General features: G+C 37.7%; 3 protein-coding genes across 7 annotated transcripts; 2 read left to right on the top strand and 1 right to left on the bottom strand.

Moving 5' to 3' along the window:
* Positions 1–1,754: 1,754 nt before the first annotated feature.
* Positions 1,755–6,609, top strand: LOC139634363 (probable 2-ketogluconate reductase). Of its 4 annotated transcripts, none has more exons than XM_071500765.1 (7): positions 1,755–1,938; positions 2,387–2,504; positions 3,521–3,899; positions 4,130–4,301; positions 4,627–4,805; positions 4,897–4,993; positions 5,485–6,609. In XM_071500765.1, exons 2-7 carry the CDS (start codon positions 2,388–2,390, stop codon positions 5,639–5,641), a joined length of 1,101 nt encoding a protein of 366 aa, XP_071356866.1. In that variant the 5' UTR covers positions 1,755–1,938; position 2,387; the 3' UTR covers positions 5,642–6,609. The 4 variants fall into 4 exon arrangements, with proteins under 4 accessions (XP_071356866.1, XP_071356869.1, XP_071356867.1 ...); XM_071500766.1 differs by lacking the exon at positions 1,755–1,938 and adding an exon at positions 2,131–2,142; XM_071500767.1 differs by lacking the exon at positions 1,755–1,938 and adding an exon at positions 3,060–3,115 and having other exon boundaries at positions 2,400–2,504.
* Positions 6,610–7,130: 521 nt separating this feature from the next.
* On the top strand, positions 7,131–10,701 carry psmg2 (proteasome (prosome, macropain) assembly chaperone 2). The gene is made up of 7 exons (XM_071500852.1): positions 7,131–7,329; positions 7,945–8,116; positions 8,416–8,474; positions 8,812–8,930; positions 9,022–9,201; positions 9,897–10,017; positions 10,215–10,701. The coding sequence occupies exons 1-7, from the start codon at positions 7,273–7,275 to the stop codon at positions 10,293–10,295; spliced, it is 789 nt and encodes a 262-aa protein (XP_071356953.1). The 5' UTR covers positions 7,131–7,272; the 3' UTR covers positions 10,296–10,701.
* Positions 10,702–11,467: 766 nt separating this feature from the next.
* Positions 11,468–25,229, bottom strand: ptpn2b (protein tyrosine phosphatase non-receptor type 2b). Of its 2 annotated transcripts, none has more exons than XM_071500344.1 (10): positions 25,027–25,229; positions 24,402–24,492; positions 24,195–24,295; positions 21,543–21,641; positions 20,169–20,306; positions 19,206–19,415; positions 18,253–18,414; positions 17,150–17,358; positions 16,325–16,420; positions 11,468–12,411 (listed from the first exon to the last, which is right to left on the bottom strand). In XM_071500344.1, the coding sequence occupies exons 1-10, from the start codon at positions 25,081–25,083 to the stop codon at positions 12,390–12,392; spliced, it is 1,185 nt and encodes a 394-aa protein (XP_071356445.1). In that variant the 5' UTR covers positions 25,084–25,229; the 3' UTR covers positions 11,468–12,389. The 2 variants fall into 2 exon arrangements, with proteins under 2 accessions (XP_071356445.1, XP_071356446.1); XM_071500345.1 differs by lacking the exon at positions 11,468–12,411 and adding an exon at positions 14,523–14,660 and having other exon boundaries at positions 25,027–25,117.
* Positions 25,230–25,792: the final 563 nt, after the last annotated feature.

Below are 25,792 nucleotides of genomic sequence, written 5' to 3'. Positions count from 1 at the left end.
ACTTACACCAAACCCATGAAGGAAGTTGCATTTTATGGGTTAAAGCGGTGACCTTGTGGCTGTCCACAATCTCTCATCTGCTCGTATTTACAGATCATTTGAGTGAAAACTTACTGAGAAATACAGCAGTAGAAAAGTGGTAATTACAAGTTTCCACTGCGAATGCGTGCAGCTAAATGAAAAGCTGCATTCATGCTCAAAAAATGTTGTCAAAGTTGAAAAGAAAACTTTTTTTAATATATGCTACAGAACTTTTAGTAAAAGAGAATCTTAAGGGCTCTAAAGTTCAGGAAAAAACAGACTCAATCTAATCCTCCAATTAAATTTAAAGATGCTACATTCAAAATATAATTGATTCCTGAAAATCTGCAAAGTCATGAAAACAACTGTTTCTGTAATACATACAACATGAAAAAAGATGGTTAAATCCTTGTTTACAAGAAGTGAATGTATGTCAGGACAGAATAATGAATGAGATATAAGAATGACAAATAAAGCAATTGTGATGGCTTTGATTGACTATTGAGAGGTGGAGTGGAGGTAAGTGTAGCTAATAATATGTGGTTAGGTATTAATTGGGGTTCACATAAAGGTTATTTTCAATGCCTCAATGTGTTAGTGACACCTAGTGGTTATATGTCCAAATGACATCTGTGTTGTATCCAGGTTAGAAAACTTCAGGTTCAGTTGCCCTTGATTTGATTGATGTTTGGGAGGGAAACCTTATCAGAAAGTCACCCAGCAGAATCCTGCAGGTGACTGGTTTGCACATATGGCTCTATGCCCTAGATGCTGCCGTCACACACCTGCCCATCGGGGCCTGTTCTCAAATAGAGAGCCAGGAGAACAACACATTATAAAGCTGGTCATGAATCCTTCTCATTCATTCATTCACATTGACCTGTTTCTCTTGAAATCTCTTATTGCCTTCAATCAGCTTCCAGCCTCACTTTGCAGGTGATGCATTCAGTGTTACCACAGGTGATTTTTAGAAGAGTGTCCCACAAACTCTCAGAGAAGCCAAACCTGTACACTCTATTAAAGGCATTTCTATCTTTTCTTTCTCTACTGTAAGGGGCTTTGAAAAGTTTAAATAAAAATAATGCTGAACTGTGGCTTGGTGAGCTTGTATGACACAGCTATAGGCAAACACAAGCAGCAGTTTTGTTTACTGTGGACCAAACCTTTACTTTTATGGCTACTTATGGAACATGTTCATTAAAATTAAAGCACATTTTGCTCATCTGCAGGTTACTATCATTTTTCATACACCGGAAGTTTAATTATGGTTATGGTTTATATATATTAAAGTAATTCATATATTTTTGTTTTTCATTTTACTTTTTCAAAATGTGCAGATCTCACAGGTTAGGGTTCATACCTTATTGTTTTGCTGCTGGAATCCGTAAATTTTGCACACGCATGGACAAAGATTTTGGTGGTGAACTGTCATTTTGCATGCACTTTTTTACTGCTGGCTTTGAAATATTTTTCTCTTCAAAGTATTATTTGCTTCTACAGTTGTTTAACGTCCCCTTGAGGATAATCAGTTTCATGTAACCATATCACAAATTTCCACTGAATATAGTGGAGCTTAACACAAGCAGACAGAGTAAGGACATTGACTGGAAAAAAGTCAGTGAACTAGACATAATTTATGGGCGGTGGGGTAGTTACTGACCCTTGAACACAGCCCTATAGTGTTTAGTTTTTTTGCACCAATCACGACGCTGGAGTTTCTGCTTAACCAGGTCACTGCTCCTCTCCATGTAACAGTGTAGACGGCTCTTTGTTTTGACTGGTTTACTCTGTTTAATCTTCATCTAATGCTAGAGACAGGTCACAAATGATCAAATGTCTTCCTCTGCCTCCTCTGTCTACTGTCAGTTTCTACTGAGGAAGCTCCAGGGTTGAGGAAAAAATTCTTTAGCTGAAAAGGTGAGAACTTCACTCTGACAAATTCACCAGACAAAACTGATGCCATTTAGAGTATTTCAATGCTGCATAAATCAAATATTTTTGGATGATTTGATGATTTTTTTTCACTGTGCACCTATAGATTTTCTTGGGATTATTTACTTTACCCACAACTGTCATGTTAATCATTTATTCATAGCAATTTGACCTGTGGACTCACTGCAAGTACATTCTTTTTTTACAAATATTGAACATATGGATGTATTCTCTGCATTTTTGTTGCTTTGTGTTTTATGGTCAGTCTCTTTTTTTGCACATCAAATCAGCTGTAGGTGTTGATTGTCTCTCAAATCATTTCCACCAAGCTTTACAAATAATCATTTCTGTTCAGCTTTGCTTTCGCTTGATGTGCAACATGATAAAGAAATAATAACAACTCTTAATTGATAATCAAGCATTTGTCAACCAGAATGAGAAGTCTCTGCTATGTCCGGTGTGTGTGGAGACTGTGGGGTTCAACAAAAGCAACCTGGCTTCTTAAAGTGACAAAACTGCACAGATCTGTTTGTCAGCTGCAACATAAAAAGGTATTGTGCAATTTGCAAGACACATTTTGGGCATTAGAATCCTTTTAATGTACGAGTACTTGCACTAGTACCCTTTTATTTCTGTTACTAAATTACTTTTGTCTATCCTAACCTCATTATTTCTATGATGTATGACAACGGTGGTATCTGCAGATCTTTATCCTGTTTAAATATATGAAATATCATAGCAGTAGCCTGTTTTCTGATGTTAAAATGGCGATCATTTGAACCAGGTCAGCAAACATGTCTTGTGATGTAAGATCATCAAAAACACCATATTTATTGTGCATTATTATGTATTATTAAATATTTGGGGGATTTTTAGTCAGAAAAAAACAGTTTTTGAAGTGCCTAAAACTGCATATTATTCTAAAATTATTGTTATTGTTATTGTCATTGTCATTGTCATTGTCATTGTCATTGTCATTGTCATTGTCATTGTCATTGTTATGTTATTAGTAGTAGTTGTTTTAGTAATAATAGAAAATAGTATTGTTTTTGTAGTTAGTCCTGGTGTCACTACCAAGAAAGCTCTTATTTTGAAATCCTCCAAAGTCCCTGTGTAGTTCTTCCTGGTCAAGAGCAGAAGCAAATCAGCACAAGGAACACTTGTGAGTGCAGTCCGGTCCATTCATAATTTCTGCAAGTTCTTATGCTCCAGCTGATTTCCCATTATTTATACTTGGCCTTTACATGCGTCACTGGTACCATTCGTTATAGTTACTTAATGTCTGTGTGTAATTAATGAGAACTAATTTGAGTAAGTAAGGCATCCATCTTGGAAACTTGTATAACAGGTTCTGATGTTGACAGTGTTCACTATCAGTGAGACAATGTTTTGATTTCAAGTGATTTCAAGCGCTCAGCATGCCACCCCCTCCCCCCACCCCCCCAGCCCCCCAGCCTCCCAGCCTGTGTCTTTTATATCTTCCTCTTTCCTTTGCTTGTAAAGCACTCTGTAACTTCTGTCCAGAAAAGTGCTTAATAAATAAAGTTTACTTGCTTGCTTGCTACAGGTCATGGCAGAGGAAAAACCATGGGCTTTGATCTCAGAGGTTGGCGAACAGGGTTACATCGAAAAAGTCACTGATATAATGAAACAACACTTCCAAATCATCTGCTACAAAGACTTCCTACAAAACCCTGTGCTGCATGGTCCTAAAATCCAGGCCATGTTCGTGTGGAACGCCTTTCCTGCAGCCGAGCCCTCCCTGCTCAGTTCACTTCCATCACTGAAGGTGGTCGCCAATGGAGGAGTGGGCATCGACCACCTTGATGTGCCGTACATCAACAGTCTTGGGGTGAAGGTGACCAACACGCCTGGTGTGGTGAGCGATGCCACTGCAGATATTGGCATGGGTCTGCTTCTGGCATCAGCACGGAAGATTGTTGAAGGTGAGGTCAGAGGTCGACTCAATCCTGAACTAATGCGAAAAAGCTTTAGTGCAATTCCAAAATCAAGACTTACAGGTTTTAATATAACACAAGTGTGACAAAAAGCTAAAATGTATTTTATTTATAAAATGTTTTTAGCCTAAGAAGAGGTGGTCAGATGAGCAGAACTCTACAGCCTGCATGTGATTTAGAGATTGAAGTGTCTAGTGTTTTGGTCCTTCTCTTCATAGGTCACCAAATAGCTGTTGACCCAAAGACCACCCATATACCACAATGCCTAATGGGAGTTGAAGTCACAGGGTCGACTCTGGGGATCATTGGAATGGGAGACATTGGATACAAAATCGCTCAGAGAGGCAAAGGATTTGACATGAAGATCCTGTATCATAACAGGAACAGAAGGTGAAAGCATAATGACAGAATAGTTAATTTGGAAATGCAGAAAAAAACAATAAAGAAAACATGGGATAAATTTCATAAGAGGAAGGGTGTTTTACAGCAGCTGAATGTAGATTAATTGAAAACACTCAAACAGTCCTACTCAAGAATAATAATGTTAATAATAATGTTAAAAAAAACATAGATAGATAGATAAATGGATAGATACTGTATATATCGCTTATAAAACCTGAAACCAGATATCTGAAAGAAAATATATTTAAAAAATTGAATCAATGAAACAAGGAGACAATTTCAATCACCATTATCTTTTCTCTGTGCTGTGCAGGCGTGTTGAGGATGAGCAGGCGGTGGGAGCAAGTTTCTGCCAGAACATGGACGACCTGCTGAAAGAGTCAGACTTTGTGATGCTGGTGGTCAACCTGACCCCTGATACCACCGGTCTGATCAGCCACAGAGAGTTGTCTCTCATGAAACCCACAGCAACACTGGTCAATGTCAGCAGAGGTGGGGATAATGTAAAGAAACCAAAGCAATTGTTAAGGTTGTGCTGAAACAGTGGTGTTTTAGTCTGATTTTGTTCTTTTTTTCGTCTCAGGTCTGGTTGTGGACCAGGATGCCCTAGTTAAAGCACTGCAGTGCGGAACGATTCGAGCTGCTGCATTAGACGTGACTCACCCTGAACCTTTACCAAGGTCTCATCTGTCTGAAAGCAGCCTCACTCTTCAACCAGAATCACTATAATGTAACATTAAGTGTACAAAATGTATGTTTTAGCATTCATGGTGAGACACAGTATGGACTCACTTACAAGATGTTCAGCAACCTCAGCATGGTGCATACAGCATTTAAATAGAAATAATGAAGTCTGTGGTGTTCATTCCTTTACAATGAGAAACCATTTTCACCTTGGGGTCATGATGTAGTTGTTCTTGTATTTCTACTATTTATTTAAATTATTACTTTGACATTTATTCTAATTCTTAAAAACTGGGCTAAAAGGAGAGTAGATATTGGACTTACATTTCTCAGGGGGATGGAAACATGACTCCAAATAAATGGTAATATGGCTTCATGGCTGCTGGATGTATAAATAGGCAACTTTAACCCTAACAAACAAGCAAACAAACCAACAGAAACAACCTCTTGCTGACTTCCAATAACTTCTCTTCTTCATCCTGTGCAGGGATCATCCTCTACTTGGTCTTCCTAATGTGCTGATCACCCCCCATGTTGGCACCAACACTTACACTACAACCAGAAGGATGGTGCAGAGGATGGTAGAAAATGCTGTGGCTGCAGTGAAAGGCCTACCTATTCCCAATGAAGTCAAGCCAAACTGAATAAACTGATGGTACATTATCTGTCTGAATTTAGAAGTATTGAATTGTTGTCTCATTAGTGTCTCGACTAAGAAGATGACTAAGTGCTTTCATTTCATCATAAATTAGTTTTTACCTGTTTGGTTGTATGTTGTTCTGTCTAATGATCTGCCACAATCACTCTGACAACTAAGGTATGAATTCAAATCACTCTTCTGAGAACAAGTGTTAGATATAAACCGACATGATAATTTTAACTTTAAGTGTAGCCATACAACTTTATGTTGATTAAATGACGGTTACAAAAATTTCAAAGTTTATGTATATGCACTGCACAAAAACAAGATAATAAAGCTACCTCAAATTTTGAACTTTTGAGCTACCTGAGGGTCCTGAGTCAATGTACAGTATGAAGTTTAGTTTTCATAGTATTTCTGAGATATGATCTCACTTCTTGTTTGGTGGCTTCACAGAATGTTGTGATAATGTGTGACAAACTAACACTTAAAGAAATCAAAAATCCATGTGATAACATTTGCGAGGCTTAGTCTGAAGACCAGTGGTTGTCCATCTATCTGTTCATTCTTGTGGACAGAAAATCTCAGTAACGTGTTAACGGAACTTGGACTTAAGGATGAACTGATAAGATTTTGGTGTCTAAAGGTCAAAGGTCAAGATCATGGAGACCTCACAAAACATGATTTTAGCCTTATGAACGCAATACCTTGAGAACTACTCAGGAAATCCCTTCAGATTTGGCACAAATGTTCACCTGCACTCAAGGATGAACTGATTAGACTTTGGTAGTCAAAGGTCATCACCATTTATGATCATTTAAATTCCTGTGCATTTCCACTTCAGGGTCAGTTCAAACCACACAGAATGCACATTTTTATGCAGATGATGAATACTTTATTTTGTACCAGTGTTTTATAATCTTTTGTTTATAATTAACATATCAAAACAAATAAATATTATGTTATTATTAATTGTTTCCCTCCCTTTTAAGCCATATTTTTTACCATATATTTTTTTATTTATAAAATTTATATTTATCATTTTGTTTGTGCATTTATATATATTTTATTATTATTGTTATTATTATTATTTATTTATTTTTATTTTTATTTTTTATTTTTATTTTTCATGACTAAAAATGAATGATTGTTGTTGTTGTTCTTCTTTGTAGATGTTGACAGTTTATTTAAGATTGTGCTGTCGGGGAGGGGGGACGTGAGTTGCAAATCTCTACTACACAGTAAATCTTTGCGGAGCTGCAGTTTAACCGTTGATATCCCTGATTATAATAGAAACCTCTAAAAACACTATTTAAAATACATAGCCTGTAGAAAATATATAGCTCGATTAACACAGACAATGGCATGCGGTAGAAGATTTTTAGTTTTTTTTTTTTTGTTTGTTTGTTTTTTTTTTTGGTCAAACTTCACGGACATATTTAATTCAGGCATTTACAGCGGCTACTAAAGCCTGTCCATCATCAGTAATCGACGGCTAGTGAGAGTCCAGAAGGTCCTCAACACCAGGCATGAAAATAGAAGTGAAACCTGCCTGGAGAACATAGTTTTGGTCGATATAAAAGTTGTTAAATCTCCACCCGTTTGTCTCCGTGGGTCAGCTTCCTGAACATCGCCATGTTTATCTCCGCAGATAACTCGCCGCCTGCTTTCAAAGATTTCACCCTCGTCATGGTGAGTGACACATCAAGAGACACATACTCCGTGACATTTAGTCCTGTCACGGCTTTTAATCTGCGTTTTTACCGGTGAGTCCGCTCACCCAAAATCACATTTGTTGGATGGAAGCGGGAGTCACAGATTTGTTGTAGTGGAGGAAATATTCAGATCCTTTACTGAAGCAAAAGTGCCCAATACAGAAAAATGGCATCATGTAATTACTGTATTATCCCTCAGGTAGTAATGTGTCACAAGCATCTGTATTCTATTATTATTATTATTATTATTATTATTATTATTTAATGTAAGGCTTTGGATTTATGTGCTGATTAATCTCTTAATTTTTGGTTTGTTTAACATAAGTAAATAGTGACAGATGGCCAGTACAGTTACCCAGAGCCCAAGGTGACATCTTCAGATTATTTGTTCTTTCCAACATGAAGTCCTAGTCCAGGCCTAAAACGATCCAGTTTACTATAATGTGTAAGTAATGTGTAAGCAATATGTGTAAGGCAAATAAAAGCAGCAAATCCTCACACATGAGACACTGAAGCCGTGACATATTTTGCATGTTTACAATAAAAAAAAAGACTGACACTATTGAAAAGTTGTTGTCTATTCTCCCCCCAGCCAGCCGTGGCTGTTGGCAATGTGGGTCAGCTAGCGGTGGACCTCATTGTGTCGACTCTTAACATGAACCGAGTTGGCTACATACACACAGACTGTCTCATCCCGATGGCTGGGAACGACCCATACGCCACCTGCAAAGAAGATGCTGAAGAGCTGCACACCCCTGCAGAAGGTGCCATTTTTCAGTCTTGATGATTTGCCTGCTGTAGATGAGTAAATGTGCAAATTTCACCTGTGAAGTGTGTTCTTCATTAAACTACCACTGAGGACCTTTTTGAGGTGTTTTGTAAAATGGTAAATTCTGCAAAGATAACTAATAATAACTTTATTTTTCTGTGAAAAATGTATACTTTGAATAAAGTGTGACCTGAGGTAATCAGCAGTGTAGTTTGTAGCCACTGCGAAGTGAAAAGAAATCCAACGCAGTCCCAAAATCTAATCCTCAGCCTGTCAACTGTGTCTCACCCACAGTATATACAGCGCCAGAACTGAAGTTGGCAGTTCTTCAGATCAGAGCGCCGATTATTCAGGTAAAACCACAGTCTGTTGCTTCAGCATAAGTGGATTCTGTGAATTTTTTTATTTTATTTTATTTTTGTTTTGAGTGTTTCACATCAAAGAAGGTGACATGAAGAGTACTGCTTTACTTTTATTAATTAACCACCATGCAAAGTGAGTGTTTTTTTTTTTTTGAGTTTAAGGACTACCTTTTTAATTTTATAATCTAGGTTTTGTTACATGAGGTTTGTTTGAAGAGGGTCTAAAGTACATTTTTGTCTTCCGTGATGATGTAGTTTGTTTCCTTGAACCCGGACTGGAATTGACATTATTATATTTGTAGCTCTAACCTTTTTGTGCTAACTGCAGACAAAATCCAAAAAGTTTCGTCAGCTGGTCGTGTCTTGGATCAAAGCCAGCGAGTTCTCCAGGACTGTAATTCTGTCCAGCAGTCATGCCTACCAGAGAGATGACCGACAGCTGGAAGGGTAATAAAGTACTTCACATCATCAGTGCATTTCTTTGCCTTTGCTGAATACAGGTCAGCTCTAATAACAAATGTGTATGCATGCAATGTAGCACCCCCTTGAGGTACCTGGTCACTCCATCCCTGCTGAAGGTGAGTGCAGACGCTCTGAAGGAGCTGGGCTGGAGGGAGATGGAGCGAGTGTCAGCCTTCCCCGGGCTGACAGACACCAACACAGAGCCACGCCTCTGCATCCCTGGAGGAGGCATCACCAAAGGACTCTACACAGACAGGTAGAAACAGAGAGCTGCATGCAACTTCATACAGACCTTAAATTATGATTGATCTAAAAGAACAAAGAACATTTTGAACTGGACCATTTGTATTTAAGGCAAGGATATTTTAGGATAAGAAGTTAAAAATGAAGCTGTAACTCCTGTTTGTGTATAGGACATGAGTCATGGTCCTATAGAATTACCAAATTACAGCAGCTAACTGTGCTCATTGAGCTGGTTATGCAGCATTGTGGTATAATTCTCTCATTAAATGCAGTCGTAATAGTGCACCAGTTGTGTGCGTGTGTGTAACAAGGAGCCATGTTTATGTTTTCTCATACACAAGCTTTAAACCATATTAGTGGAAAAAAAATTCTGCATTGTATCTTTACTCATAATTACAAAATGCTTTATAATAATTATAAGATATCGGAGCCATAATTACAATAAGATGGTAGTGAAGTGTCACATAATTGGAATGATTTCTTTTTACTTGAATATCTTGTTACACATAATTGTGGGTATCTTTTCACCTCACAAACTGTGATTTGGTATATTCCAGATATATTTAAAGTCTAGCTGGAGGTCAGGATGGTGAAGAAAAACAGCTTTCCTCTTAAAATGTGTTTTTAATTCAGCATACTATGGAAACAAATAATAATTACATTGTGATGTGTATGTTTATCTGATCACGTGTGCTCGATTTTATTTAGTTGCTCAGAGGATCTTCCTCTGGCTGTGCTGCTGCTCTTCTGTTCAGAGGGCGACAACATCCCAGACGCCTTCACCCTCGTCAACCACCTCAACGACTGGCTCCATCTGCTGGACAACCCTGTAAGTGACGAAACGGAGCAAACAATGTCCAACACTGCAGCTTTGTTGTTCACAGTATAGTATCTAGTATATAACTTTAGTACAGTAACTTAAGACTTGATTAAGAGAAGCTTTTCTTCAAAAATCTCTCTTTGCTACAATCTACAACTTTAAGATTACAAATGTTTAATCAGAAGTCTGTCTTACTCCCGTTTCAGAGCCAAGAACCCAACAAATGGAAGATCCCAACCTCCTGGAGTCTTCTTTTTGGCAGCGGCATCCCCCCTGCACTATTCTGAGAAACATGTTTTGTTTTTGCTATTTTTAGCTTATAATTGGCACATAGCAACAACTTTGCATTTTTCAGACCTTGGTGAACTCTTGGCTGGGGTCACATCTGCTTAGTGGGGAATTTTTGTGTCTCATAGTACTGAGCACTGTCTCCTGTAAAACAGTGAATTATATTGAGTTAACGTTGTCTGGACCAATAACTTGGTAACCCCATAAGAACCTTCCTACTCTTGGAAATTCATCATCTTTATTTTTATAATTATCTTGAGATGGACAAATATTACATTATGTACAGGACATGACCCAAACGTGCACTTCAATGCTGTTTCCTAGTATTGCAGAATTTCAATGTTTTTTCCAATAAAAGATTGTTACAAGAATGCAGAGTGAATTTACATAAAACAACAAAGACTTTTTGTGACTCTCACTGGACTTTACTTCCGCCATCATAACTGAAAGTGGTTGGCCAGGTGCCATATTGTATTCCTGGTAGTCCCACCTCTCTGTAATTTGATTCCTCTCTATAACTTGTCACAACAACTTCCATAGTAGTGACAACAAGAGAGCAGTTTGATTCATACTTGTACTTGTCATACTCTGAACTTGCAGAGCAGTTTTGCCAAGTTTGTGGTTTTCCTTTCTAGCTGAATGATTGTTTTGGGGTGGTTTCTCTGTAGACTGGCTGTGGGAATGTCCTAACAGCATTTTTTTTTAAAGAGGAATCATAAAATTAAAGTTTGACTCTGTAAAGGAGGAATATAATTTGAAAAACACTACTGACCCTAAAAATATTCAAAATATTACTAATAGTAATCAAGCCATTATTATTAATAATAATAATAATACATTAATAATAATAATCATTACTTCAGAACAGTTAAACAAGATTCTGAGAATATTTTCTAAACATATTTTTTAGGGAATGTTTAGGGGATGTTTTGGGACTCTCGATAACTATAACTATTGATTCTAACTAGATATTAACATGATAAGAAGATAAATAACTCTCCTGTCCCTCGTCCTTTCTCTGTTCATTTATAATTCTTCCATTTGCTTTTACGACTGCTTTTACCTCACTTTTCTTTCATTAATGTGAAAAAAACGTTCCCCCACCCCCCCCACCACACACACACACCGCAGATTTGTGGTAAAGTAACCAGAGAAAAAGACAAACAGATTGTTATGTAAACTAGATAATACCAGTTTTATTTGTAGATTACACTCTAAGAGAGAAAAACTTAAGACAAATTCATTTCAAAAGGAGAACAAGTCATCAAATCTGCTTTCTACTGTATTCAAATCTGTAACATTGTTGTGACTTGGGGGGTTTTTACAAGCAAAAAATATGTCTTTTTACACACATCTTTTAAAAAGAACACTATGTACATCATGAAAACATCACATGCCACTGAATTTTTCATGTGGAAGGAGGCCGAGCTTTTCATTTAACCACCCCCCATCCCTGTGAAAAACTTCAAGTAATCTCTTATAAAAAATAGAACATTTTCATTTTTGTCTCTGAAAAAAGGTTTTCTAAAAATACACATATGAACACCATTACAAATTGGCAATGCATAGCCCCTATTTTCAGTCTTAATTTCATAAATGCAAAGAAGCGTAACAGAAAGACAAAGCTGTAAATAATAATATTAAACTCCAGAAGCAGCACAGGTTGTGGTTGATGTGGGGTTGCGGAGGGAGGGGGTGAAGCGCTGGTGTGTTTGTCTTTTTAAATGTGCGCTCTTCAAAGAATGTCAAAGTGTCTGCTGTAAACAGTTTAAAGAGGAAGAGGAGATGTAGAAAAGCTATAAGGTGGGGGGACTGAAGGGGATGTGGGAGTGACATGTTTCTAACATGGTAAAGAAAAGGGAGGTGAGGTGGCTGAATAATGCTGTTGGGCTGGGACACACACACACACAAAACAAAAAAAAAAAACAACAAAAAAAAAGTAGAACTGGCGGTTGAGGTGGAGGCGAGGAAGAGTGGTTTGGAGTTGAGGAAGAGGAGGAGGACAGAGCTCCTTCAGAGGAGAGAGCTGGAGTTCCCTGCCGATGTTGGCTTTGCTGCCAGAGCTGTAGTCATGTGGCCACGGGTGGAGGTGGTTAGCAGTCATTGGGTTTCATCCTGTCACGAGACACAAAATATTTCAAGAGGTTGAACCAAAGACTATTTTCTACCAGGGTGTCAGTGAAGTTCAAGAGTGATCAAAGGAAGTTGTGCCACTAAATCAAATTAGCGTTTTTCAGCTTGGTCAAGTTTACAATGTTAAGCTTTACCAGAGAGTGAAGAGAGTGAGAGAAAGAAAAGGTTGCTCAACTGCTAGCAGTTGCTGTGGCACAATACAGTGTCTTGGATCACTTTGATCAAATCAACATTAGATCAATTATCAATGCAGCAAAAGCAGCCATCATGTTTAATAAGCAAAAGCTTGCAGCTCTGTTCAGATGTTCTCAGCTGTAAAAATTTCAAGAAAATTTCCGTTTAGTTAGAGTGGAGATTTAGATTTGGTTATCTGGAACTAACCTGAGACTTGTCTCAGGATGATGTGGAAGGGTTTTAAAGCTAAAAGCAGAACTTAAACAGTTAGTGAAGTAATCAGAATCAAACAGAATATTAACCAGCAAGAATACTGATAAGAAACTTTGTTTAGGTAAAATAGCAAACAAAAATGTCAAATGTTTTCTGGTTCATTTGCTGTTATTCTTCTGGTTTTATCAATCAAAATCGAGTATCTTTGGGTTTTGGTCTGTTGGTCTGACGAAAAAAGACCCACTGGCTCTGAGAACTTATGATGAGCACCATAGCCTCTTGTACTGCCATGTTTCAATCAGTCAGGAAAAGGTCATTCAGACATCTAAATGCTGGGTAGCTGATGTCGCCAAGCTGTTTGGCTTTAGTTGTGGTCTATATTGTGTTATCTATATTGTCTTGTGCCTTTACTATTAAATCCTGCTCACATCAAGCATAAATATTATATGTAACTTGTAAAAGGAACATAATTTATACAGGATGAATATTTATAGAGGTGAAAAAAATTGTCAGGTGATTAGTTCATTTGTCAGAATTAATTAATTAAAGTACTTTGTTAGTTACTTAGTAATTTTCAAAGCAAAAACACCAAACATTCGCTTGTTTCAGCTAATTAATTCTGAGGATTTGCTGCTTTTTTGTGTTTTATGTGATATTAAACAGATTATTTTTATGGATCTGAACTATTGGCTGGATGACACCTTTGGAGATAGGAAATTCTAGCAGGCATTTTCACGATTTCCCGTCATTTATAGACCAAATTGATTGATTGGAAAAAATCTGCAGGTAAATCAATCATGAAATAATACTTAGTTGTAGTCCTAAATATCTAGTCTGATAAACTACAAGTGACAACAAAAAGTTTTGATCAAAAAGCCATTCAGCCTATGTAAATCAAAATTCCCTTGTAGACCTGACTATAAATCTCCTAATGAAAATCAAATACCCAAACTTTAAAAAGGCTAAAACACAACTAATGCAGTTTATTACACACAAGACAATTAGGAACATCACCATGCTAAGGTTCTGAAGAAACATAAGGACCTCACGACAAAAAAACATGAGAACATGCAACAAACCATAATGCACCCCAATACATTTGGTGTGATGGATTGACAGCCTCAACCAGGACAGGAATTTACTCTTAACTGGTGAAGTACTTGAGGAATTAACTTTTAACTGTCAAGAGACCATCAGTGATTCAAAATCTCTCTCCTAGTTACTTCACTCGCCAACAAAATAGTACAACCTTTATGTGCAAAGCAGTGGTTGCTGCTTGTATTTAACTGTTTTGTTCTATCTTACTCAATAACATTTGACAGTACTGAACAGACAAGTTAAGATGGCTGCCACCAAATCTGAATGTATGATGCACAGTATAAATTAACACCTTGCAATATTCCAAGTCAACCTGACATTTCAGAGCTTCAACAACCATTAACCACAAGTGTAAACACACACACACACACACACACACACACACACACACACACACACACACACACACACACACACACACCATGCTAGAGTGCAGCCAAAAAGAACACACCTCCAAACCGCAGGAGCCAAGCGAATCACGAAGAGAAGAACAAAACCCCAAGAGAAACAAAAACACAACAGACACTGAGTACACAATGGCACCACACAAACAAACACACACATACACACACACACACACACACACCTCAATGTACAAGAGTGGGCGTTCTTTTTAAAAGCTGAGTAAACTTCCTCCTCTAAATGTGCTCTTCATGGTTGTTGTTGCTGTCTCAGAAGGGGGTAAAGATACACTGCCCCCCACTGGACAGGTCAGCTCTTGTCATGTGCAGCAAATGCAGCCCAAACTGTCCGAGAAGAACCACAACAGCAGAGTAAGACCTCGTAAGAATTGGTGCACTTTTGACTGTATTACTGGAACAACAGTGACATGTCACACAACAAAGGGATGGCTTCTCAGAAATGACATAGTAAGCCGTTTTTTGAGGTGCACAGTCATCAGAAATAAATGCTTCCTCGGGTCTAACTGTCACGCCTTTATGAGAGCATGAGGTAAATATCAGCTTGCAAGACTACTGGCTTCACACTAAGTGACTGACAATATTGAGAGAGAGGGAAAGAGGGAAATAAGAAATACAACGCCTGAAATACAACCCACAAAATGCAATGATTTGCAAATCATGTAAACCCATATTTAATTGAAAATAGAACAAAGACAAGATATCAAATGTTGAAATGCTGAAATTTTATTGTTTTATTAAAATATATGTTCAATTTGAATTTGATGCCAGCAACATGTTTCAAAAAAGTTGGGACAGGGGTATGTTTACCACTGTGTTGCATCACCTCTTCTTTTAACAACACTCTGTAAACGTTTGGGGGCAAGTGAAATGTTGTCCCATTCTTGCCTGATATAGGATTTCAACTGCTCAACAGTTTGGGGTCTCCTTTGTTGTATTTTTCATTTCATGATGCGCCAACTGTTTTCAATGGGTGACTGCAGGCAGGACAGTTTAGCGTCCGGACTCTTCTACTACAGAGCCATGCTGTTGTAATATGCGCAGAATGCAGTTTAGCATTGTCATAGTCTGGATGGCAGCATGTGTTGCTCCAAAACCTGTGTATACCGTTCAGCATTAATGATGCCTTCCCAGATGTGCAAGCTACCCAAGCCATGTGGATTAATGCACCCCCCATACCAACACAGATGCTGGTTTTGAACTGTGCGCCAATAACAAGCTGGATGGCCCCTCTCCTCTATAGCCTAGAGGACATGGCGTCCATGATTTCCAAAAAGAACTGGCCCCTTGCATACAGAGGTTTCTCTGGATTCTCTTATTCTTCTAATATTATGAACCGTAGATGCTGAAATTCCCAAATTCTTTGCAATTTTACACTGAGGAACAGTATTCTTCAATTGTTGCACTATCTGAGACTCTGCCTCTCTGGGAGACTCTTTTTATACACAGTCATCTTAGTGACCTGTTGCCAGTTAACCTAATTAGTTGTGTGATATTCAACCAGGTGTTTTTTGTTTGCATTACACAACTTTTCCAGTCTTTTCTTGCCCCTGACCCAACTTTTTTTGAAACATGTTGCTGGCATCAAATTCAAATTGAGCATATATTTTTCATTAAACAATAAAATTTCAGCAATTCAACATCTGATATGTTGTCTTTGTTATATTTTCAATGAAATGTGGATTTTACATTTTACACAGTGTCCCAATGCTTTTGAAAACAGGGTTGTAGAAAGAAAATGAAGCCACAGTTGTGCTATTAGGATGTTGAGTCATGCGCTGGGAAAGCCTGGATTTCCTCTGCAGTGTTTAAAGAAATGACACTGAAAATGACTCATGTTTTTTCTTCTCTGACATCTTTTTTATATCGAAAGAGTTGCACAAGGCACTGATCAGCATAAATTACAGCGAGTACTGAATAGAAAACATGACGCTAAAACATGATTGGTTTATGAAAAATACTTGGCTGCTGTACCCAAAAGATATTATCACCTTTTTCTCTTCTTCTCTGAGTCATTTGTCCTGGGCTTGCTTTGGGGTGTCTTGGCTGTGCCTGATTTGGAGATACTGTCTTCTCTGCGTCGCTTGCTGCAAAAAAACACAAGGAAAATGGGTTAAAAAAAAAGCTGTCCAGCAACATTAGGCCAAATAATAGAAAATAACATGCCCTTCAGCCACATTTAGGCTGGGGAAGGAATGATGTTAAAAACCTCAATGCAAACCACTTGTGACCTCAGATGGTCTTCATCAGGGCAGAAATATTAAAACTTAACTTTAAATTAAGCATTGTAAGATTTTAACAAAGAATTATGCATCCTTCATGTTTTCTGTGTGTGATTATAACTTGTGGTTTTTTAACAGTCAACACTGTAGTCATGAATTGCCAACATAACCAAGAAATTTTCTCACTGGCCGCAAAAAAAACCCTCTGGAAAATTTTCTCAAAACTTGAAAAAAAAAAAAAACCCATCTAAAAATTCCATATTTTATTTGTTCATTTACATGTGAATTTTCAAAACATTTTCTGTAAATGTTTTTTTGCCTGAAAACTGTCAAATTTAAGCAATTAAGATTTTTTAAAAACCTGAATTCAAGAGTCTTTACAAATCCACCATAATTACAGGTTAATTTAAGCATGATAACTCGTGTATCAACCTAATGCCACAAATTAAGTTATTCTATTGTTCCGGCATAGGCTCTGCTATCTGTCTAAAATGCATAGGCAAAATTCAAAATCAAACCAAATCTCTTTCAAATGACATTCTCACTAATGTTCTGGCCCAAACGACCTCAGCTGATTATAATCAGTGTACTGACTGTGTTGTGCTGCTGCCCAGCTCCTGTTCCTTGCAGGGAGACTGTGCGGGTACTTTGCTGTCCTGTCTGTAGTCTCCCCCTTCCTCCAGCTGACCCCCCCGTTGACTGCCGTTGTATCGCTCTGTAGCAAACCTGGCCTGAGGCTGAGTTGAGGGGCGAGACTCTGATGTCGGCTCCTCATCTTCCCTGGACAACTGCCGCCATCGGTTCTACATGAGGAGTAAACAGGAAAGAGAGTAGTGGAGGATAGCTATGTTTTTCTACTGATGCAATTAATAAATAGAAAAGAATTTAAGAGGGATACATTAAAGACTTTACAATTTGTTTAAATTTCCTGTGTGTATTAGCAAACGTAGTTGTGTAGTTGCAAATGTAGTTAGCAATAAGAACTATTAGCCTAATTATGCAAATAGACTCACATGATAGACTCGATGCACAGAAGTCACTGCTCTGTGAAATATTCACGACATTGACTTGTACAAAATATTGTAATTTGATACTCAGTTATTGACTTCTGACATTCAATTTTTCTTTTGCTCTCCTTTCCTCTTTCCAGGAATAGAGGAGAGACAGCCAGAAAATGAAAGAATCACACTTTCACTCTCAAAGTTTCAGCCTGTCTGCTGAGTTGGTTGTGGTTGGATTAAGAGGTGTTAAAAAAAAGAGAAAGACCTTGCAATGTCTGAAAGAAAACTAAGACAAGTGGGTGAAACAGAACAGAGGTAAGGGTAATTCTAATTTTGTGTTTTTCTCTGCAGCCAAATTCCCAATTGTACAAAAGCATAAATTACCTTCAAGAAACTGGTGTGTACACTGTGTTTGAACTTTCTGTGTTTGAACCATATAAAGTAAGAAACTAAGAAACTAAGGAAAACTATGTTATCTTTATGGTTCCAAAACTGTAGAGTTGGGAGGATCTTTCTTGTCATAAGGGCCTTCTGCTGTATTTAGACATTTAAAAGTTGCTCTTGGCACTGACAGCCCTTTAGCTCTATGATGCCCAAACTATAGTTTCTTCATCTATTGCCAGCAGGAACTACAGAAATTAAATAGGCAGGAAAAAGTACTAATAGAATTGGTTATGTGGTGTGTGGTGCAGGTACCTGTACAGAGGAGTCTCCCATAATGTACTTGGTTCCTTCAAGGACAGCCATGTAGGAGAAGCGTAGCTGGTCAGGGGTCTGGATCAGGCCCATGCGGTACTTCCTCATGTCCAAAAGGATATTTTTGATGTCCACTGAAGATGGGTCTTTCCTCTTGTCCATCTGCAGAGGAGAGAAGTATAATTTAGCTCAGCGAACAGGATGAACTCCCTTTTGTCTAAATATCTGGTGACTAATTTGTTGCTCAGAAGAAAGATTCAAGCCATACACTGTCACACATTCCCAGTCTGTGAGGGTCACCATAGTTTTGGGATGAAATGCTGTAACTGACATTTTCAGTACGGTATGTTTCCTTGATCTGGCTTATCTACCTTATCTACCGTTTTCATGTGTCTTAAAGCATGGTGGGGCAACCAAGAAGCACGAATGTGCATTTCAGCTGTGGGTTGCACATAACCACATAAAAGTCTATTTTTATTCTAGTTGTTCAAGGTGTTCTTTCTTCAGTATTTTTCTCTTTTAACTACATTCTGAATAGTGCTGTCAACATTGCATAAAAAGACTTTTGATTATTTCTGCAGTCAAATATCGATTTTTGTGCATTATGTCCTTAAGAGGTCAAACTACTTAAAACCACCAAAAGTCAAATCTTTTAATAAAAAGATAAGATTTCATGAATTAACTCAGACTCATTGGTTCTTCAAATTTCATTTCTAATGGGCAACTTTGTCCATAAAGTTTGCAAACTGTCTTGATAAGACAACAATTTTGCTATAGTCTAAATTTTCTTACCATTTGGTGTTCAAAATATATATTTCTTACTAGCATGTTTGTGGTCATACAAATATGACTAGGCAAGATAACCTAAAAACATAATTCAATTGGAGTTTCACTGTGAAACAGCAGTAAAAGCATTAACCAGACCTCATATGGAACAAAGAGACAGGGCTTACCAAGACCAGGCATGTGTCGACTAATGAAAATGTCCCGGAGCGTCCAATTCCAGCGCTGCAGTGGACCACAGCCGGCCCATGGTCAACACCCAATGCTCTTGACTCCCTCACCTTGAAAAGGAAGTTTAGGAAGGATGCCGGGGACTCTGGGACACCGAAATCAGGCCATGTGGTGTAATGGAAGTGGTAAAGCTCTCTCTTCTCCCCTGTCTGTGAAAACAGACAAATAAAGGCCTTATTAGCAGCTAAAAAAACGATACAACTTCTTTTTATTTGCAGTGAGCCTGCAGGTGCTGTTTTTTTTATCAGTACTGCCATAGGTCACTGGAGGTTATTTCAGAAGTGTTTAATCGTTGGTCTAGGCAAACATTTACAACAGTTTCAGTTTCAACTTGCACAATAAACCAGCCTCTGAAAACGAGTCACACCGGCACAGCAAATCAAGATGTGTGAACTTTTTTTTTTTTTTTTGTGATCATTCAGGCATTATTTCCAGTTAATATTTTCCACTTTGTATTTAAAAAGTATGTGTTCATTTTGAATTTTACAAACATGTGAAAGATGGACCAAAGAAATTCATAATATAAAAGTAAAGATGAAAATTTGATTTCAAAAATGCAATGGTAAATGCAGTGGTAACACTCTAGCTTAAGCATGGTTATTTAAAATACTTAAACTGCTCTGCTGCATTATCTGCACCTCATTTGCCTTTTCTCCCCACCCCCACAATTTTGGATGTGTGGGATGGTGAAACTTGGGCGAATATGTTTAATCTGCCTGAAAGTCTGTGCAAACAGAAATCAAAGAGCTTTAAGAATGAACAAGAATGTTTTCAGCTTTGAAGGCTTCGGACAACACAGGTCCATGTGATATGTCTTGATGTGACACCTCTGAACCATTTCAGTTCTCCTTTGCCTCCTTTCAGTGGAAATCCCCCTCATACTAAATTATCCTCTGGCTTACATTCAAATTCTGCAGCTCCAACACTCTGGTGGTGTAGTAAGACTTGGTGTCTTCTGACAACAGCGTGACCAAGAAACGTGTGTCTCTAAAGGCCATCTCCCTCTCCTCCGATGTGGGCCAGTACTGGGCACACTTTTCCTGTGACAGAAGAATAAAGGCGGGGTATCTTAGAGACACCAGAGAAAATGAAGCATCTGACAAAGAAATACAGCTGATGCAAGCTGAGAGGTCAGGCTGACCGTGAGGTAAAGCAGCTACAACTAACAGGATCATAGTTTGTTCCTCTGCACTGAAAGGAAAACTGGATGACAAATTAAGAAGAGCTGAGGACATACACCTTCAATGTTTTTTTTGTTTATCTTCGTCTTCTCCCTTCTTGCATCTAACCTGCACATTTTCCTGGTCACACTCACACGTGCACGGCACACTTTCACAACACTGTTTCATTATTATACATTAAGCCTATGACTTATCATTAGGCTCATTCCTCTTCTTCCTTTTCACCTTCTACCTTCCTCTTCGTCTTTGTTATAGTAGTGGTATTAGTACTAACAGTAGCACAAACAAAAAAATCTAGCTGGGACAAAGTTAAAATGAAACTAAATTCCAAAACAATTGCTGATCCTGTAGTGCACTTAAAGTACTATAGTCTTCAGTTTTTCAGCAAACAGCAAGTCATCTGTTAGTGCTGTGGTCAGAATACCGTGACAGATACTGAAGTTATGCCTACAACCAACATCTCATCATTCAGTATTTTCTTTGTAAACAGACAATGACCAGAACTGTTAAGGGTAAGTCTATTATGTAACCTTCCCTCTGCAGGACTTGTGTGCTGCCTGACCTACATAAAAGATCCTTGTGAGGTTATTAATATGTGGAAAAGGTGCTCTTCATCTTTTATTTCCAAGAAAATGGTTACTGAATCTCATTATCTAGTGAGATCCATTCCAGCTGCTTTACTGAGAAAGAGAGTGAGACATCACAGTTCCTAAATGTGACTGAATGTCTCATCAGCACATTGCAGGGTCACTGGAGTTACAGAAGTTAAGAGGTTAAGAGGTACATCTGTAAACTTGAAGTCAAAACACTGAATTCCAGCTATCCTGCTGACAGGACAGGGAGGCTTCATAATGGAACATTCAAAAAAAAAAACCAAGTAGGATTAATAAAGCTACATAAATTATTTCACACTATCAGCAGGCTGCAAACTTTGACAAAGTGTGTCTGTTACTGTAGATAAAGTGGTCTGTATGACTTGTCTATCTGTGGTCTATTTAGTATGTCTGAAGTCTTGGTATGTGGGTGTGTACACATCAGACAAATGACAGATGTCAAACCAGACAATAAGATGTCTGTATTTTATTATGTACTTACTGAGCCTTTCTCTATGACCCTATTGAGCATGATGACCGCCTTGGTCTTCTGCTCCCAGATCATGAGCCAAAAATGGCCACAGGTGTTTCTGAGGGGGCCCTGTGGACAACAAATACACACATATACAGAAATGATTTGATCAATTACAAAAAAGCAGTTAATACGTCTATTGAGAGTGGATAGTTATCTAAAAAGGAAATGTGTGGGGTCTTTCAAGCAAGAGCAATAACTTCATTAGGTGAGCAAAAAGCAGAGGTTGGTATTTATTAATGTGCAACAGAGACATGCAAAATGATAAGAATTTACCTAAAGGTCAAGGCCAATGCAAAGGTTATGATGTGGTTAAGATGAGAAAACTACACTTTGTAGGTGTTAAATGTCAAATGTCCTCCAGATAAATAATACAGAAATTTAGATAACATACATGCAATGGTATACACAATGCTAAGATAATGTCAACAAGTCTTCGCTTTGCTTTCTCCTAAATACAATTGTAACAGGATTAAAAGAAAGACCATCATGTACAGCAACAGACTCTTTGATGTCACACAGATAACGATGCAAATAACCAAACAACTATCAAATAAAAGCAGAAAAAATGTGCATGGTTCCACTATTTAAGGATACCCACAATTCATTTGACAGATGCAAGCATCATCTAATTTTCTTGGCTTTATAAGCTTTGTTTTCCTTTATTTTTCATTGGACAACAAGAAACATGATAGATAATTAATTTTCAGACTGTCTGTGATCTGTGTTAGAGGGCAATGTCATGCCTTAAACCACAAATGAATGGTATTTCACAAAAGGTTGACAAATTTTTCCATGATAATGTCCAAGAAATGTCTGCTTGTTGTCTACGATCCACAATTCCCAGAAGAAACGCAATATCTTAAGTCTTGTCAAGTTGAACTGAGCAAACTTTCTGCTGCTCTAAATTACTGAGACAATATTCAGTGTGTGGTAAGCAAAATCATTCGGTGACCAAGAATCTGTCTTATCAGCCCAGTTTCAGTTATCTATGGTCATGTTAGCAAGAAAGAAAAACACATGAAGAAGTTAAGAGGTTATTTGTCCTTTCATTTGCTAAAGAAATTAGAATATTCAAATTTGTGTGGGGTGAAGACCCCACTGTGTGGGACTTCTGTTTTTGAACCAGTGTTGATGACTTTGGCATGATAAATTACTTCAAGGCAACCAGTCGCATATTATCACCATAACATTTTTAATGTTGGGTCTTGATTCTTAGTCATAGTATTTCAGTCTGACATATGTGATAAGCTTTGAAAATATCATTACTAGAAAGTAATAAGTTAGACCACTGAAAAAATTATAATATAGTAATGCTCTGTCTGCCCTAATACCCTTATTGTTCAACATTAAATGCCTTAGAGAAGTCTCAGTCAAATTACGTCACAGCCTAATTCTACAAAGAAACACATTTTGCAGTAAAGCTAAAAAAAATAGTGTCACCTCAGGAAGCACTGTCAACACCAGAATTTGTAGCGCTTCTGTCTTAACAGTTCAGAAAAGCTCTTCTATTAACATTTTTAAAAATTACAAAACTTCGGTGGTGATCCTTATATTTCAATTATTTTCTATGTGAGCGTGATTACCAGGAGGTAAAACCAGTAAATACTGGTGGTGTGTCTGACTTCAGCAGTTTTCAGTAAAGACTGAAACATGCAGTCATCACGAACTTTCTTGACAGTTAAACAAGGAAATGTTTTCAGCCCAACTGACAATGTGACTGGTGCTGTTATGCGTGCAAACTGATTTTTAGATAGTAGTTATCTTTAAAAAAAATGGCAGGCACCTGCAAAACATTTATAATCCCACAAGCCAACATCATCAAGCAGCTGACTGGGATCTCTGGTCATGAGGTAAACAGATGAATGGAAAAAGTATCTAATAAGTGTGGTGCTGAGACTGAATCTACTCTGAAGGTTTGCCATTAGACGTCGGTTTTGTGACCTCTGACACACCGTAACAGCTTTACTTTGTGTATAAAACTGTATGTAGTTTAAAGTTATAAATAATTATAAAAATATCAAACAGCACAGGTACAAAATACAGCTTCACTTAAACATATACTTCCAGTAAATAAAGAAGTTAAATCAATCATTTCATTATTCTCTCTGCTTATATTACATTTCTACATATGTATGTCAAAAAAGATTCAACAATCTTTCTTGATATATAGTACTTTCAGTTACTTTAAGTTCTGAAATCAAATTGTCTGCTACTACTACCACTAGTGCTCATTAAATAGTAAGTAATTCAAATATATTGTATCAGAAGAACCACACATTCACCAGGTCACAACTCATGTCAAACCACACACACACTCCTACAGTTAACATTATACAACGATGCAGAGACTTTACTCACTTCATGATTTGGCACAAGCAAACAAGTGGTCCAAATTCATGGCATGCAGTTCATACGTTATAATGAAGTTCATAAATCATAATAAACTTAATGTAGTATTTGTTAGTTTAGCAGTGACCAGTTTTAGAGGCAAATGATTAGTGAGTGATTAGTCAGTTGATAGAAAATTCATCTGCAACTATTCTGATACCAATTAACTGTTTAGTTCCCACATAATAGACCGGCATGCATGATTACTGGAATAAAAAGTCTTGGACTTGCCTGAGTCAATATGTAACTTCTCTGGGCTTCCTCCATCACTACCAGACTTGCATTGATGTAGTCATTTTCTGTGTTCTCCAGCTTCACCCGACTGTGATCAACTGCAGGCAGCGTGAGGGGGAAAATTATTTGTGGATCGTCTGTAAATTGGCTTGAATCAATGTCACATGTGTAAACAGTTTGAACTTTTAACAAATGTTTACTCACAGGGACTGACATCTCTGTATCTGTTTCGGTTGCGATTCTCCGGATACTTTGCCACCTTGTAGGCGCACTCATGGGACTGATTCTTGATTTCCTGGAGAAAATAGAAATGTTATTTAAAAACAAGAATTTGCCTGATTTTAATGTCGCACGCTGACAAGGGCTCAATCAAGCAGGAAACCGGTTACATCTTAACTAAAATGTGTCAGTCCACAATCACAGTGTATTAGCAGTTACCTCATCTCTGAACATATATACATACAACCTCTGACGTTTAGATCCTGCTGTGAAGAATAAACATGTACAGTGGAGTATATAAGTCAGAGAAGTGAATAGCTAAATAATGTAGCTGATCACAGAGAGCTTCAACCACATGCACAAGCTTATGACACTGACTAAGCTTACGATAGCATTTACGTTGTCATTTAAAAAAGTGTTGCAGTGTCCATTGACAAACTTTAAAAAATCCATAACTGACATAAAACAAAAAACGAAGACAATTGGCGATGAATAACAGACTAGATATCAGACATTTAATGGGCTACCCGAGCTATTAGCTTGCTAAATTTAATGCGCGCTTCAAGTACTATCTGTGTTAGCTTCATGCTAGCTATGCTAACAGACTTACTAAGTACAGTTTTTGCCACCGGCCTTCTGAATCTATGTCTTCAAACTCCTTGTCCATTTTCAGTGCGGCGCTGCCAGTCCGTTCCAAACAAGGTTAGTATAAACAGCTGTCTGACAATCTACCTCATTACTTTACTCAGCCTAGAGAAGCTTTTGGTCAAAGAGTTATCGCTTCCCTGCGCTAGCGACCTCTGGCTAAGTGTTTGTTCGTTATCTCCCAACTGCAGTTGACAATCCGAGGAGGTGACGTGAGCGCATGCGCCGACAAAGGTCAGGAGCTGTCAAACCAAACGCAAAGATTTTCAGCGAGCAACTGAGATCAGTCCATCTGAAGCACCCATTTTCACAATAAATGTTTAAAACATAACCTAATAATTCTCTAAATACGTTTCGTTCTATCACAGATATACATCTACTTTTACACCGTTTCATGAATGAGTAATTTATTTGGAGAAAGTTACTGAGCATGAATAGATTTGTCAATATTTGCTAGGATGTCCATGTTTCATTCCACAACTTGATAGCTTTTAGAACTAGTCGTTCAGATTTTAATTATGTTATTTCAGTTGAAATTGAATTATATTATTACTTTTAATTCATTAAACATTTTGTTCACGTCAAATGTCAATCACAATTTTGCAAAGCCTAAGGTTTTGTCTCACAAACAGTCCAAAACCCAAGATATTCACTTATATATCATAGATAACTTGAAAAAACCCTGCAGCTTTTCACAATTAAGAATCTGCACCCCATTGAGTTGAGCTATT

This window comes from Trachinotus anak, unplaced genomic scaffold (assembly GCF_046630095.1).
Source record: "Trachinotus anak isolate AG129_WGS33_773 ecotype Australia unplaced genomic scaffold, CSIRO_AGI_Tana_v1 ptg000016l, whole genome shotgun sequence".
Taxonomy (NCBI): domain Eukaryota; kingdom Metazoa; phylum Chordata; class Actinopteri; order Carangiformes; family Carangidae; genus Trachinotus; species Trachinotus anak.
Note: the sequence above shows the minus strand (reverse complement) of the source record. Positions and strands in the feature narration are given on the sequence as shown.